At 35.8% G+C, this 16349-nt stretch overlaps 2 protein-coding genes across 3 annotated transcripts; both read left to right on the forward strand.

The window, feature by feature from the left end:
- Positions 1-713: 713 nt before the first annotated feature.
- On the forward strand, positions 714-3693 carry LOC111796126 (transcription factor HHO6-like). Of its 2 annotated transcripts, none has more exons than XM_023678825.1 (6): positions 714-745; positions 1323-1581; positions 1733-1941; positions 2038-2428; positions 3008-3087; positions 3195-3693. In XM_023678825.1, exons 2-6 carry the CDS (start codon positions 1368-1370, stop codon positions 3477-3479), a joined length of 1179 nt encoding a protein of 392 aa, XP_023534593.1. In that variant the 5' UTR covers positions 714-745; positions 1323-1367; the 3' UTR covers positions 3480-3693. The 2 variants fall into 2 exon arrangements, with proteins under 2 accessions (XP_023534593.1, XP_023534594.1); XM_023678826.1 differs by having other exon boundaries at positions 3011-3087.
- A 3888-nt stretch (positions 3694-7581) lies between these two features.
- LOC111794549 (la-related protein 6C-like) lies at positions 7582-10506 on the forward strand. The gene is made up of 10 exons (XM_023676581.1): positions 7582-8271; positions 8727-8808; positions 8911-9005; positions 9097-9168; positions 9252-9331; positions 9429-9507; positions 9595-9642; positions 9729-9797; positions 9882-10013; positions 10098-10506. The coding sequence occupies exons 1-10, from the start codon at positions 7921-7923 to the stop codon at positions 10338-10340; spliced, it is 1251 nt and encodes a 416-aa protein (XP_023532349.1). The 5' UTR covers positions 7582-7920; the 3' UTR covers positions 10341-10506.
- The last annotated feature ends 5843 nt before the right edge of the window (positions 10507-16349 follow it).

A 16349-nucleotide genomic window follows, 5' to 3' on the forward strand; every position in this document is an offset into this window, starting at 1 on the left:
GATATTTTTATAGATTAAAAATCAAACATAAAATTAAAAAAAAAATTAAATTTATAATTTAATAGATAAATAATTATTTTGAGAAAATGAGGACAAAATATATATTAATAGTATTGGATTGGAATTATAACAAATTATTAATAATGGGAGGGGGTGGGACAAGAAATTGGAATCAAAGACTAAAAAAACATTGTTTTTTTGTTTTTTTATTTATTTAAATAAATAAATAAATAAATAAATAAATAAAGAATCTTTTATAAATAGAAATTTCAGTACAATTGGGACCCACGTACTAAAGATTCCTTATCTCTAAAGTCTAAACCAATTACTGACATTGACCCAACTGCTATTTCAGTTTTTGGAATTTGTCATACAATTTTTTACTTTTTACTTTTTACCACGCCATCTATATATATATATATATATATATATATATTTTTTTTTTAATATTTCGAGTGAAATGAGTATCATTTTCTCTCCCCGAGCTACACCAAGGATTCCATTTTCATAATTCACCATCTTTTTCAATTTTTTTACCGATTTTAATTATTGATTGATACTTCATTCATAAGATTGTGAAGATACTCGTTTGATAGCCATGCAAATTGACCTATCGGTCTCCTCTATCTACTTTCAACTCCAAATAGTTATTATCATTTAAAAAATATTATAAGTCGAAAAAATTCATTAAGATCTTATCCTCACAAAAATAAATAAAAAAAATTATTTATCCGACCTAATAGACATCTCTAATACATGTAGATATATATTTTAAAATTAGACTATATTATAATATTGAAATTTAATTTTTTTAAAAATTATATTATATTTTTTTAAGATATAAATTATGAAATTTTGTTCAAAACATATTATAAGAGATAACGAAGATTTATGAGTCACGACATACCTTAAATTAGAAAATAAAATAAAATAATTTAAAAGTCCAATTATAAAAAAATTTACAAAATAAATTTTTTTAATATGAATATTATGGAGTAAAATTAAACTTTTAAAATAAAATAAAATTTAAAATTCCACCAAAAAAAAACTATAGTTTTTAAAATAAAATAAAATATTTGTTTTAGTTAAAAAAGGACGAGTTAACTCGTTTGTGAGAATCAAATACGCGAGGACACGAACATGAGTTTGATAACTCAGTCAAAACTCGGCGATGTAATGGAGCACTCGCCGATCAGAATCTCCGCATATCACACCATTTTTATTCTTTTTGAAATTCCCTATTTCTGTTCCTCTCTCTATATATATATTTATATTTACATGTTGAAATTTATTTTTCATATTTATTTTTCATTTATCCTCCGATTTTTAATCCAAAAAATCGAAACCAGGAGAAGCGGAGATCAATAATGGGTTCGCTCTCTCCTGAACTCAGTTTGGATTTTCGATCCACTTTTGTGCCGAAATCGATCTCCGATTTCTTCAAACAGGTCTCGATGATCGATAATGTGTCCGATAGGGTCATCAAACTTAACGATTTCGTCAAAAGTTTGGAGGATGAAATGAGGAAGATCGATGCCTTCAAGCGGGAGCTTCCGCTCTGTATGATTCTGTTGAAAGATGGTGAGTTCTTCTTCTCTAATTACAGCTTTTGATTCGATGTCCTATTGTTTGTTTCTGAGATTTGGATTTTGGGGAATCTCTTTGAATATCATTCAAATTGAAACGTTTNACCCTAATTTGCACTCATGGATTGTTCATATTTGTTCTTCAGCCATTTTAGCTGTGAAAGAAGAGGAGTCAATGCAATGTTCCGTTTCTAGAACTCAACCGGTTTTGGAAGAGTTCAAATCTCTGAAAAAAGAATTTGATGAACAAGATTTTAGAAATGGAAAAAATTATAGAGATCAGAAAAATTGGATGAGGTCGGTTCAGCTTTGGAACTCGGATGATAGTAAACGAGATTCCAAATTCGAAACTAAGGTATAAGAATTTCTTCGAAGAATAAGAACAGAGGAATTTGTGCATTTTGTGTTCTTGGTAATTAGATGATAATTAGATTGGAATTTGCTGTCACAGATAAACGAGAAAGGAGGCCCTGTAGTGACTCAAGTTTCATTGCAGTTCTGTAGAAATAAGAATAGTGAGAGGAGCCAAGTGCCATTGAAGGCATATTCTGTGTTCCCTTCAGCCATGGCTGTGAGGAAGGAGGATAAGGAGGAATTTCCAATTCATGGGCTTTCTCTTTGCACTCCGGGAATTAAGAATCCGATAGAGGAGTCAGCTTCTAGTGGTTCGAGATCGAGCGGGACTAGAGCTGTTTCTTCTTCAGCTATGACTGCTCCGGTGAGTTTACAAACCGGAACACAGCAACAGCAACAGCAGCTGTCTCGTAAGCAAAGGAGATGCTGGTCACCAGAGTTGCATCGACGTTTTGTTAGCGCCTTGCAGCAACTTGGAGGCTCACAGGGTAAGAAATGAAGCTCAATGTTAAATATAGATTACAAATCTGTTAATTGATGAGGTTTCTTGTGAGATCCCACATCGGTTGGAGAGGAGAACAAAACATTCTCTATAAATGTGTGAAACCTCTTCCTAGCTGACAAGTTTTAAAAACCTTGAGGGAAAACTCAAGGAAAAGCCCAAAGAGAGCAATATCTGCTAGTGATGAGTTTGGGCTGTTACAAATAGTATTAGAGCTAGATACGGGCCGATGTGTCAGCAAGGAGACTGAGTCCCGAAGGGGGGTGGCACGAGGCGGTGTGCTAGCAAGTACGTTGGGTCCCAAAGGGGAGTAGATTGTGAGATCCCAACCGGGGGGAGAACAAAACATTTTTTATAAGGGTGTGGAAACTTAGCCGGCGCGTTTTAAAACCTTGAGGGAAAGCGGACAATATCTCCTAGCGGTGGGCTTGGGTCGTTAGATTCCTCGTGTTGGCTTGAAATCATGTAAAACTGTAGACTTTTTTCATCATGGTTTAAGCTCAAGAGCTATGAACTTGATTGTTAATATCAATTTTCTGATTCAAACTTTAATTACTTGTTTTAGCAGTGGCCACACCGAAGCAGATTAGAGAGCTTATGCAGGTGGATGGCCTCACCAACGATGAAGTGAAGAGTCATCTGCAGGCAAGCTCCAAAGCTTACTTACTTACTTTTGATGTCTGTTTAGCATTTTAATGTTTCGATGGCTCGTTTACAACGATGAAGTTAATGATGTTTTTCGCTTGATCCAGAAATTCCGACTTCACACGAGAAGACTTCCAGCATCTACAGTTACCCCTACGAACCAATCCATTGTCGTTCTTGGGGGATTGTTGGTGGCCGAAGATCAGTTCCGCGAGTCATCAAAAGCTTGCAGTTCTCAATCTGGGTCACCCCAAGGTCCCCTTCAGTTAGGCAGGACTGGCGGGACGTCGACCACAGGGGGAGACAGCACGGAGGACGACGACAACGACGTAAAATCAGAGAGCTACAGCTGGAAGAGCCGAAGTAAAAGAACAGGAAAGGAAGATGCATAAGAAGTTAGAAAAAAAAGTATTTAAGGTACATAAAAGAAAGGTAAAGGGTGTTGAGAGAGAGAGAGATAGAGAGCAAGAGGGTGTGAAATTTTGCAGGATTAGAGTCCCTTCCCCTTTAGTAGAAAGACTACTAATGTCTACCACTGTTAAAATGGTACAAATTGTTTGTAGAAACCTATGTTTATGTGAACATATCAAGTTCATCTTCGATAAACAAAAAAAAAAAAAAAAAACAAANGTGATCATGTTTTTTTTGGAACTAGAATCGAACCATTCATATTTTAAATGATAATTAATGTCTTATCATCGTTCAAACAAAATTTAGTAAATAGTTATTTAGATTTTTTTTTGTTTAAAATATATTAGGAAATGTAACGACCCATATCCACTGCTAGCAGATATTCTTTCGGGCTTCCCCTCAAGGCTTTAAAACATGTCTGCTAGGGGAAGGTTTCCAAGGTTTCCACACTAGATATTAGACAGGGGAAGGTTTCCAAGGTTTCCACACTAGATATTCTCTCGGGCTTTCCTTCAAGGCTTTAAAACATGTCTGCTAGGGGAAGGTAGGCTTTAAAACATGTCTGCTAGGGGGAAGGTGTATTCTCTCGGGCTTCCCCTCAAGGCTTTAAAACATGTCTGCTAGGGGAAGGTAGGCTTTAAAACAGGTGTATTCTCTCGGGCTTCCCCTCAAGGCTTTAAAACATGTCTGCTAGGGGAAGGTAGGCTTTAAAACATGTCTGCTAAGGGGAAGGTGTATTCTCTCGGGCTTACCCTAAAGGCTTTAAAACATGTCTGCTAGGGGAAGGTTTCTACAGCAGATATTCTCTCGGGCTTCCCCCTCAAGGCTTTAAAACGTGTCTGGGGAAGGTTTCCACATCCTTGTAAAAGGTGGTTTGTTTTCTTTCCAACCAATGTGGGACATCACCGGAAATCTTTCAACTTTAAAGTTATTTTTATAAAGTTTTTATCTTATATTCTTTTTTTTTATATATATAATAATCTCATTTTTTTTTATTATCTTTTTTTTAGGGTGAAAATATGCTAATAACTTTATTTTTTTCTTAAAAAATAAATTTCAACTTAAAATATTTTTTTAAAAAAAAAAAAAAATATTCTTACAAATCATATTATTCTATAAATACAATTTATAACAAAATAATAATAATAATAATAATAAATTTCCAAAATATAGTTTGAAATATAATGTTGAAAATATTTCGAGTCTAATTATTATTATTTTCAAACTTAACCTCGGATTCTTGAGAGATGATTTGCATAAAAAATGGTATAAAAACTATATATTAAAAAGAAAATAAAAGAAATCCTAAAGATGATGAGTTGTTGTGAATATAAGAAGATGCTAAATTTGTATGAAATTATTTGGGATTGTGTTGTAATTAGTTGTCAGATTCTATGCATTTGCAAATGAATGGATCTAAATGGTTGGCTCTCCAAAATGACAAAACGAAAGATCCTCACTTATCTTACTCAACAATATTTTTTATTTTCTATATTTTAAATAAAATACTTATTATTATTATTATTATTATTATTATTATTATTATTCAACTTCAAACTCATTACTTTTGTTATAAAATGACAAAAAAGTCCTTCTGATAATAGAGAGAATTTGATAGGCTCTTTAATGAGAAAGGGCCCACATGGAATTTTCTTTTTAATAAAATGTTTTTTTTTTTTAGATTTTTGAAATAAAAAACAAAATAATAATAATAATAATAATTGTGGTTGTGTTATGAAATTTGTGTGTCCATTTGAGATGGAAATGTGGGTAAGTGTGTGTAGTTTGGTGCTCACATGGAGAACAAATTCCAATTTGAGATTCTATGTTCATACATAATAATCATATCCCTTATATTGGTCGGATGTTATTTGGATACATATGAGGATCGAATATTCCTTTACATCTTAAAAATTTTAAGGTTTCTTGTCTTTTCTTCCTCAAAATAAAAAATATAAAAACGATTTTATTTTCAAGGTGATGTCGATTTAAAAAATAGTAAAACTTTAGAAAAACTATCCACCCTAAAAAGGGTATTTTGGTCATTTTAAAAAATATTTAGAAAAACTGTCAACCCTAAAAAGGGTATTTTGGTCATTTTCACCCGATTATTTAAAGTGGTTTAATTAGGGGGTTAAGGTAGAGGAAAGAAATAAGGAAGATAGACAAAGGAAAGTTGGAAAAGAGGGTATCTATCAATTTTTCTCTAATTCGGTAAACTGTGAGGATATTCAATCTCGACATTTGAGTCGTTCAAAATTGTAAGAGCCCAATATGACTAAGACGTTCAAGCAAGGACAAAGAATGTAAGTAAGAGATTTCAATGACCCAGTAAAATTTTATAGGGATCCAATGCCTTTAGATAAGGTATGGAAAGGAAACAACCGGTCAAAAGAACAAAAAGATAATTTTTGAGGCTTATCGGACCTCTTACTTCGAGATTCAGCTTTCTACACAGAAATTGTGAAAAATCCTTTCAAGAATAACCTATCAAAATTTTGGAATCTAATTTCAAAGAAAATCTCTTAGTTCGGAAGGAAATCCAAAACTAAAAACTCGAAATTCTTACATCTCGATCTTCCTCATTTCTTTATGAATTTGAACAACCCAAATGTTTAGCTTGAATGTCCCGAGTAAGTTTTGTGAAGGAAGTGTGAATGAAATCAGTCTCTAGATGGTCGAATCAACTAGAATGCCTTTTCTTTCCCGTGCCTCAAAAAAATTTAAGTTCAATCGTTGACTATAAACTTTTCAAGTTGATTGTTGAATTTGGCTAAACCAGTTTGAACCTAATAGAACTAATCCAACCGTGACGTAAACTTGAACTCGTGACTCGAATAGGCTTGAATCATCATACTTAATGGACTTGAATCAAGTCATCTCATTAGGTTTCTTTTCTTCTTTAGCGACAAAAAAAAAATCAATTGAACCCATTAAAACCCATCATGAACTTAATAAAAAATCAAAAGATTGTAGCGTTGTTGTGTACAACAAAGTCTGAGGCAAGAATCCATGATGATTGGTGAGAGAAGCTCTAGATTCTCAACCTATCGAGTAGATCTTATGAGGATGCGCTGAGAAGTTGCATCTATGATGACTATTGTCGCTAGGGCCAAATCCTCAACGCATAAACCTGACAAAGAGTTGATGTCGAAGTCGCAATTGAGACCCGGATTGATGATCTAAATAACTCGAATAAAGTTCACAATCTAACCCTCTATTTTCGAAGTCCTCGTGTTATTTTTTTTTAATCCAACCCAAATAAAAAAAATGTAAACCAACCCAATCAAGTTAGGTTAGATAGTCCGAATGGGTCGAAATATTGAGTTATATAAATACCCTACAAAAGCCCAAACAAACCAAATGAAATAATTGGGCCTAATAAAGTAATTGGGCTTTGGATAGTCCATACTCATCAAAACTTCCATTTTCACTTTGAGTTTATTATGATCTTGTTCCATCTCCTTCATTATTCAAATATATGTACTATAATAATTATAATATTTTATTATAACAAAATTAAAATTAAATATTTAACAAGCAAAATATAAAATATAAATTTTGAGCTCTGTGCCGTTCACCACTACATAACCCATCGAGGAAGAAAACTCTTTTAAGGTCCATCACTACATAAGCCGTTGAGGAAGAAAACTCTTTGAGCTCCCCTTCATTCGTTGCTAAGCCAAGGTTCTAGGTGTCCGAGTCAGCCAACGCTTTTTCGAAGAATTCTGCATCTATGGACATACAGCTTGGCAAGCCTTCCCTTTCCGCCAGAGCTTCATGGGCGTTGTCCCGTTCCAGTCCTAACTAAATCATAAAACAAGTTAAGCGTTCCATCTATCATCTCAGTTCATCTCATTTGTTGGCTCTGAGAGTTAGATTGCCTTTTATAATTATCCCCAAATATTTTTTAAACGGGTTAAATTGATTTGATTTAGTTATGGGGTTATAGATCCTATGTTTTTTAATCAAATCTTCTATGAAGAATATTTAAATTTTGTAATTCAAACCGTGAAAAAAAAAAAATAAAAAAAAAAAAATTTGTAGGCCACGTTTTAGGGAGACCGTAAAAGAAACATTGGCGTTGAAGCAGAGAGGAGACGACAAGGAAGAAAGGAAGGGAAGTTCTTGGTGAGAAATGGCAAAATGGAGAGCCACTTGGGCGAAATTCCCACCTCGAAATCCTCAGTCAAACTCAAATCCAACGGCCCTTTGTCACAAAATCCTACCCTCCTTTCAATCCACCCCCAGATGCATATATTTGGGCGCGAAATCTGCGTCGATTTGCAGATTTCAGTTACTAAACTTCAGGCTAAATCTTACGCGCGCGCGCACACACACACACTGAGATTTCCATAACCCTTATGCGTTCCATACTCTTCTTCGGATTAACGCAAGTGGAAGAGGGGAATCGGAGAAGATATGGCGGAAGCGAATCCGGAAAAGAAGGTGAATCAGAACCCTGAAATGGAGGTCGTCAAACAAGCTGTTAATGGCGATGCTGGTGTTGGTAGTAGTACCAGCAATGGTGATCTTTCCTTCAAATTCAATGCCCAAGCGCCTGAGTTCTTCCCTAGATCGCAAACTCAGATGCCTGTTACCGGCTATTTTCATCCTTATTTCCATTTTCTTGGTGGGGCTCCTGCTACTTCCGACTGGTTCTTTATTGGCGATCAAGAACCCACCTATTTGATCCCTAATCCCACCATTCCCCTCCCTAATTTCTCTAAGAGTCCCCGTTCTGATGATATTCACCAAAAACTCGTCAAACAGGTAACCTTGTTTCATTCTGTTCTTGATTCCTTTTTTGTCTCGATTTCTCTTATATTTCATCGTTTGATTCCATAATCCTGCTTCCTGTTCTGTGTTCATCTGAATGATCAATCACCTAACCATGATTATATGTATGCTTCTTGCTTTTTGGTAAATATATGATAGTCCTTTAGAACTCTGTATTTGGATGATCAATGTGCCATGCTCGTAACTAGTTCATGTTATCATTTTGTCTGTCACATCAAGATTATCTATAATAATGTTCTTAAGGTACACTTCTTTTCCATTAGTTTTCTCCTTGGATTCCTTCATAACATTTTTGATTTCTCTTTCTTTATGCTTTGAACTTAAAGGGTTTGATATGCATAAGTTCTTCTCTATGACTATAATCCCATATATGTTGTTCATAGTTGGAACCTCAGTTCAGCATCTTATGAATGATTTCAATTTTACAGGTAGAATATCAGTTCAGTGACATGAGTCTTCTTGCAAATGAATCTCTTGCAAAAAGCATTAGCAAAGATCCTGATGGTTATGGTACAATCTTTGGAAGTCTATCACCTGGATGTGTCAATTCAAATTTTCGATATGTTCTTAACTGAATTATGATTTGTCTTTCTTTCATTTCCCTTTATGAAGTTCCAATTTCTGTTATTTCGTCCACCAAAAAAGTGAAGTCCCTCTCAACCAACAACAATTTGATAGTTCAAGCTCTCCGCTCCTCTTCAAAGCTTGTAAGTTCTTAAGTTAAGCACTCAATTTTCCACTCTTTCTGGAAAAATAAGAACTCTTGATTTAATGTGATTCATATCTGATCTTCTGAAGGTTGTTAGTGCTGATGGGAAGAAAGTTAAGCGTAAGCATCCCTTTACGGACAAGGACAAAGAGGAATTGCTGGTAAGATCAGCCATTGTACAAATGATGCAGAACATTTATCTTTAGCTGAGTAAGGTGTAATGTTTTTGTTCATTGATTTGCAGTCCCGCACGGTCGTTGTGGAGAATTTGCCCGACAATCACTCACACCACAACCTTGAGAAGATATTTAGCGTCATTGGGAGGTAGTTTCATTAACATCATCACTCAGTCTTATTCCTTGTTCTATTAGATGTTTAAACTGTCTTCACTGAGCTTCATTCATTGATGATATCTGACCAGTGTGAAGACTGTCCGAATCTGCCATCCCCCAGAGTCGAATCCGTGCTGCTCTAAAGGTGAATTGTTCATCAGTAACAAGGTATTGTGAATCATCCTTTACTATAATGTATATCCAAGGCACTTCTCCTTAAAATCCTTTTCTCATTGTTACTTCATTTGTTTGAAGCTTCATGCACTTGTGGAATACGAGACCGCAGAGTTGGCTGAAAGAGCGGTATGCATCTATTGTACGCTATAGGTGATCGAGTTACTTGTATTCAATCTTTTTATTGTCTTTTCCACGTTTTTTGTGCCTGCTAGGCTGAGAAGTTAAATGATGAGAGAAACTGGAGGAAAGGGCTCCGAGTAAGGCTATTGCTCAGACGCTCGGTAAGTGTAATAAGATGATGTGCCTGTATTTTCATTATTTACATGCTCCTGCTTAGTTCAACTCTAATTATTATTTCTGGATAGCCGAAATCGGTTCTGAAGACTCGAAAGTCCGATTTTGATTGTATTCTGGATGAAGATGATTCACCATCTACTGTATCCACTGAACAAGAGTCCTCTCTGCCAAATATCACTGAACTGATAAACGATTGCAGTGTACGTATTTCGTTTCTAAAACTTATTCGTCCTTGCTTCAATGGTTTGTAATTCTCAAATGACATGAAATATCTGGTTTACTAGTCCGAGGAGAACTCTACATCAGCTAAGAAGGGTTGGGGACGAGGCCGTGGGAAGGGTCGTGGACGAATTCATAGCCATCTCGATCGTAGCTGTAGCTTGCCGGCGGCAGCAATGCAATCAAGTAGTCAGGTTGTTTGTGAAGCATCTTCCAAACTCACTACGAAGAGTCCGAGAATGCCTGATGGGACGAAAGGGTTCACCATGGGACGAGGCAAGCCATTGAGCTCTAAACCTGTATTTTGAATGAATAGAGAAATGTAGGGAAACCTTTCTTTGGTTGTTGTTAATTAGGGTGGAAAAAACTGACTATTTTGCTGCTACCTATGCTTGTGTCTTTTTTTGGTAATAATGGATATGTTTGATAGGATTTTGGTTTATATAATGTGGCGCTGCCCATCATTCTATTTTTNCCTTGTAAATATGTTTTGAAAAATGAAGTGAAAGAAAACTTTGGAAAAAACGTTTTGAAAACAGTTTAAGAAAGTAGTGTTATATGTAGCAATATGTCGATGACCTATATAAATTTGAATGGTTCGCCGTAATTTCTGGACTCTCGGGAACTTATCTAAAAACTACTTTTGTTAGTTTCCTATTTTACCTAAATAAATTTGAATGGTTCGTTGCATTCTCAGGACTCTCGGGAACTTATTCAATAACTACTTTTGTTCGTTTCTTATTTGACCTAAATAAATTTGAATGGTTCACCGTATTCTCAGGACTCTCGGGAACTCTCAATAACTACTTTTGTTCGTTTCCTATTTTAGCTAAATAAATTTGAATGGTTCGCCGTATTCTCAGGACTCTCGGNTTCTAGCCCTTATATTTTTCAAAGTGCAGATATGATATCATGAATTCAGGATGAAGGATTCTTTGTGTGTTGATTGTTGACGGGTCACAATTGCACTCGTTCGAGACTTAACTTAGCTATTGATGACACAATAGTGTATGATTTAGTTTTAGGTTCGAGACTTAACTTAGCTATTGATGACACAATAGTGTATGATTTAGTTTCAGGTTCGAGACTTAACTTAGCTATTGATAACACAATAGTGTATGATTTAGTTTCAGGTTCGAGATTTAACTTAGCTATTGATGACACAAATAATGTATGATTTAGTTTCCTTGTAATATGTTCGAGACTTAACTTAGCTATTGATGACACATATAGTGTATGATTTAGTTTCCTTGTAAATATGTTTTGAAAAATGAAGTGAAAGAAAACTTTGGAAAAAACGTTTTGAAAACAGTTTAAGAAAGTAGTGTTATATGTAGCAATATGTCGATGACCTATATAAATTTGAATGGTTCGCCGTAATTTCTGGACTCTCGGGAACTTATCTAAAAACTACTTTTGTTAGTTTCCTATTTTACCTAAATAAATTTGAATGGTTCGTTGCATTCTCAGGACTCTCGGGAACTTATTCAATAACTACTTTTGTTCGTTTCTTATTTGACCTAAATAAATTTGAATGGTTCACCGTATTCTCAGGACTCTCGGGAACTCTCAATAACTACTTTTGTTCGTTTCCTATTTTAGCTAAATAAATTTGAATGGTTCGCCGTATTCTCAGGACTCTCGGGAACTGATCCAATAACTACTTTTGTTCGTTTCCTATTTTAGCAAAATAAATTTGTATGGTTCACCGTATTCTCAGGACTCGGGAACTTATCTAAAAACTACTTTTGTTCGTTTCTTATTTTATCAAAATAAATTTGAATGGTTCGCCGCATTCTCAGGACTCTCGGGAACTTATCCAATAACTACTTTTGTTCGTTTCCTATTTTACATAAATAAATTTGAATGGTTCATTGTATTCTCAGGGCTCTCGGGAACTTTCTCAATAACTACTTTTGTTCATTTCCTGTTTTACCTAAATAAATTTGAATGGTTCGCCGTATTCTCAAGACTCTCGGGAACTGATCCAATAACTACTTTTGTTCGTTTCCTATTTTAGCAAAATAAATTTGTATGGTTCACCGTATTCTCAGGACTCGGGAACTTATCTAAAAACTACTTTTGTTCGTTTCTTATTTTATCAAAATAAATTTGAATGGTTCGCCGCATTCTCAGGACTCTCGGGAACTTATCCAATAACTACTTTTGTTNATATGTTGAGACTTAACTTAGCTATTGATAACACAATAGTGTATGATTTAGTTTCAGGTTCGAGATTTAACTTAGCTATTGATGACACAAATAATGTATGATTTAGTTTCCTTGTAATATGTTCGAGACTTAACTTAGCTATTGATGACACATATAGTGTATGATTTAGTTTTCTTGTAAATATGTTCGAGACTTATCTTAGCTATTGATGACATAANAGACTCTCGAGAACTGATCCAATAACTACTTTTGTTCGTTTCCTATTTTATTAAAATAAATTTGAATGGTTCACCGTATTCTCAGGACTCTCGGGAACTTATCCAAAAACTACTTTTGTTCGTTTCCTAATAAATTTGAATGGTTATTCTCAGGACTCTCGGGAACTTATCCAATAACTACTTTTGTTCATTTCCTATTTTACCTAAATAAATTTGAATGGTTCATCGTATTCTCAGGACTCTCGGAAACTTTCTCAATAACAATTTTTGTTCGTTTCCTTTACCTAAATAAATTTGAATGGTTCGCCGTATTCTCAGGACTCTCGGGAACTGATCCAATAACTAATTTTGTTGGTTTCCTATTTTATCAAAATAAATTTGAATGGTTCGCCGTAATCTCAGGACTCTCGAGAACATATCCAAAAACTACTTTTGTTCATTTCCTATTTTACCTAAATAAATTTGAATGGTTCGCCGTATTCTCAGGACTCTTGGGAACTTATCCAAAAACTACTTTTGTTCGTTTCCTATTTTACCTAAATAAATTTGAATGGTTCGCCGTATTCTCAGGACTCTCGGGAACTTATCCAATAACTACTTTTGTTCGTTTCCTATTTTACCTAAATAAATTTGAATGGTTCATCGTATTCTCAGGACTCTCGGGAACTTTCTCAATAACAATTTTTGTTCGTTTCCTTTACCTAAATAAATTTGAATGGTTCGCCGTATTCTCAGGACTCTCGGGAACTGATCCAATAACTAATTTTGTTGGTTTCCTATTTTATCAAAATAAATTTGAATGGTTCGCCGTAATCTCAGGACTCTCGAGAACATATCCAAAAACTACTTTTGTTCATTTCCTATTTTACCTAAATAAATTTGAATGGTTCGCCGTATTCTCAGGACTCTCGGGAACTTATCCAAAAACTACTTTTGTTCGTTTCCTATTTTACCTAAATAAATTTGAATGGTTCGCCGTATTCTCAGGACTCTCGGGAACTTACTCAAATAACAACTTTTGTTCGTTTCCTATTTTACCTAAATAAATTTGAATGGTTCGCCATATTCTCAGGACTCTCGGGAACTGATCCCATAACTACTTTTGTTGGTTTCCTATTTTACCTAAATAAATTTGAATGGTTCGCCGTAATCTCAAGACTCTCGGGAACTTATCCAAAAACTACTTTTGTTCGTTTCCTATTTTACTTAAATAAATTTGAATGGTTCGCAGTATTCTCAGGACTCTCGGTAACTTATCTAATAACTGCTTTTGTTCGTTTCCTATTTTAAGTTGTGTAAACTAGGCCGATGAAACTTTCCTTTCATGCAACCTTTTCATTTGAATGTCCAAACTTTAGGTTTTCCAATTCTTAATTTCTCTCACTTTAAAAGTCATAGATCATAAAATCAAAATACATTTTTGGTCTCTATATTTTGAGATGGATGTATATTTAACTTTTCTCATTCCATTATTCCTTATAGGTTCGTTCTCATTTTTTTTTTTTTTAACATTTTTGGTCACTGAACAACGATATCATGTTTCTCAACTCGGTAATGTACTTTTAAGAAGATGTTATTTTTTTTTTAAATTACTTTCACTTACAAAATCGTTCTAAATTATAAAAATTTTGATATATAATTTTGAAAAAAAAAAAATCTTGGCACCATCAAACTCCTCTCAGGTATGTTTAGTGTCATAATCGCCTTTTTTTGGGAGCGGATTTGGCGATTGTGCGATACTCTCTCTTAGCACTGAGTGAGTCAGCCAACTTCGGATCACGTTGCCTACAGCCGGGCAACGTGTATTCAAACCTCGGACCCCGATTTGAAGAGAAGATTTTAGAAAACGGGAGAGAGAGGTTTAGAAAAAAGAGTTTTGAAAGCAAGAATGAGAGAGATTGAGAATGGTGTTATATAGCATGCGAGTAGAAAGACAACAATAACGACTTAAACAGTATATAACTTTTCGAGGAGGGAGAATTAGACAACTAGTCGCATCCCCCTATAGTACATTTTGAGGCATTTCATGTCTACCAGGAGTAGCTATGTTTTCGCCGAAACGTCACTCTTAAAGAAAACAAGAAAGAAATAATACCACATGAAAGCAGTAAAAGAAAGCGGTAAAGTAGTACAAGGCAAAGGGTTTTGCGCGTGTAACGGGCATGCAGCCATGGGTGACATGCCTTGGACAAGCATGACCTTGACATCCTCCCCCACTTAATTGGTTGACGTCCTAGTCAACCGTCTCATTTCTTCGAACTCTGCAATTTGAGGTGCGGCTGTCTTCAGGTCGTCGGCACATTCCCAGCTGATTTCTTCTTCTGGAAGTTCTTTCCACTTAACTAAAAATAATTCCTGTAAGTTGCGCTTTGATTTGCCAATGCGATGGGTTATCTCGACTAAAATCTCTTATACTTCCTTTTTACTCGAGTCGATCATCGTCACTGGAGGTCGTGTCACTTGGTTGTGTTGATGGTCATCGTCGTTTGGATGATATGGTTTTAGGTTACTTACATGGATGACGAGGTGAATTCTCATCCATGTAGGTAGTTGGAGATGATATGAAGTCCTTTCGACTTTCTCAATGACTTCAATTGGTCCCTCATATTATCGCACTAGTCGCTGGTCCCGATTCCCACGGAATCTAAATTGTTTTGATCTCAGCTTGATCATAACTTGATCACCAGCCTAAAACTCTGATGATCTTCATTTTTGGTCTGCCCACTTCTCCAAGTACGCTCGTGCTATTTCAGAGGTTTGCTAGCACTCTTTAGTGAAGTTGTACACTTGAGGCTTCTCCCAGCATAGGAGTGGTCAATAACATGGGGCATAAGTGGCAATCTACCACATACAATTTCAAGAGGGGTTTTTCCTGTCGACGAGCTTTGTTGGCAATTGAAGCTAAACTGAGCAACATCAAGCATCTGTACCCACTTCTTCTGTCGCGCATCGATGAAATGACGTAAGAACTCCTCAAGCATACTATTGAACCTTTCAGCTTGTCCGTTAGTATGGGGTGATAACTCGAAGAGACGTTTAGGCTCGACCCCCAATAGCTTGAACAACTCGGTCCAAAAGGTCCCTGTGAATCTCGGATCGTGGTTGCTGATAATGCTAGTGAGAATGCCCCACAACCTGTCGATGATGACCAATATGGACTCCATTTCTCCTACTTGGGGAGGTGTGCCATAAAATCTAGAGAAATAGTTTTCCACGGTCGGGAAGGGACTGGTAAAGGTTCTAGTAGTCTTGAAATTTTGTTTAGTTCAACCATGTCTTGTTGGCCGATAAGACAAGTCTTATTAAACTGTGTCGCATCGTCGCAGAGGTTCGACCAATAGTACCCCTTTATAGGAGGCATAGGTTCTCTGCCACCCGTTGTGGCCTGCCCATGGTGTGTTGTGACATTCTTTTAAGTAAGAGTTTCCTCAGGAGGGCATAGGTTCTCTGCCACCCGTTGTGGCCTGCCCATGGTGTTTGTGGCATTCTTTAAGTAAGAGTCTCCTCAGGTTTCTCGACTGGGGAACGTAAAGACGATTTTCCTTGGTGAAGAGTAAATTGCCCTCGACCCAAAACTGGAAAGTCTTCCCCTCTCTCGCTAGCTGCATGATGGCCTGGGCGGCCGGGTCTTTGGCTAGGTATTCTTCAATACTTTCTCGTATCGTTCCGCTCAGCTTACTTGCTTGTAGATGAGATAACATGCACAGGGCTGCATGTTCGCTCTTCCGACTCAAGGCATCTGCAACTTGATTTTCTTTACATAGCCTGTGTTTGAATTGAAATTCGAATTCAGCCACACATTCTTGCCAAAGAAGTGACATATGGAATTGTTGTATGTCTTGACTACAAACTTAGCTCCGTGGAGGTACTACCTCCAAGCTTGTAAACAATGGACTATTACCAGCATTTCTTTTTTGGATGCTGCAT

Source organism: Cucurbita pepo, chromosome LG05 (genome assembly GCF_002806865.2).
Source record: "Cucurbita pepo subsp. pepo cultivar mu-cu-16 chromosome LG05, ASM280686v2, whole genome shotgun sequence".
NCBI classification, from domain to species: Eukaryota; Viridiplantae; Streptophyta; class Magnoliopsida; order Cucurbitales; family Cucurbitaceae; genus Cucurbita; species Cucurbita pepo.

Coding starts and splice junctions, on each gene's coding strand:
- LOC111794549 (XM_023676581.1), top strand. CDS start 7,921: ATGGCGGAAGCGAATCCGGAAAAGAAGGTGAATCAGAACCCTGAAATG. Junction 9,006..9,096: donor TCCGCTCCTCTTCAAAGCTT/GTAAGTTCTTAA, acceptor GATCTTCTGAAG/GTTGTTAGTGCTGATGGGAA. Junction 9,798..9,881: donor GGCTATTGCTCAGACGCTCG/GTAAGTGTAATA, acceptor ATTTCTGGATAG/CCGAAATCGGTTCTGAAGAC.
- LOC111796126 (XM_023678825.1), top strand. CDS start 1,368: ATGGGTTCGCTCTCTCCTGAACTCAGTTTGGATTTTCGATCCACTTTT. Junction 1,582..1,732: donor TATGATTCTGTTGAAAGATG/GTGAGTTCTTCT, acceptor TTTGTTCTTCAG/CCATTTTAGCTGTGAAAGAA. Junction 3,088..3,194: donor AAGTGAAGAGTCATCTGCAG/GCAAGCTCCAAA, acceptor CGCTTGATCCAG/AAATTCCGACTTCACACGAG.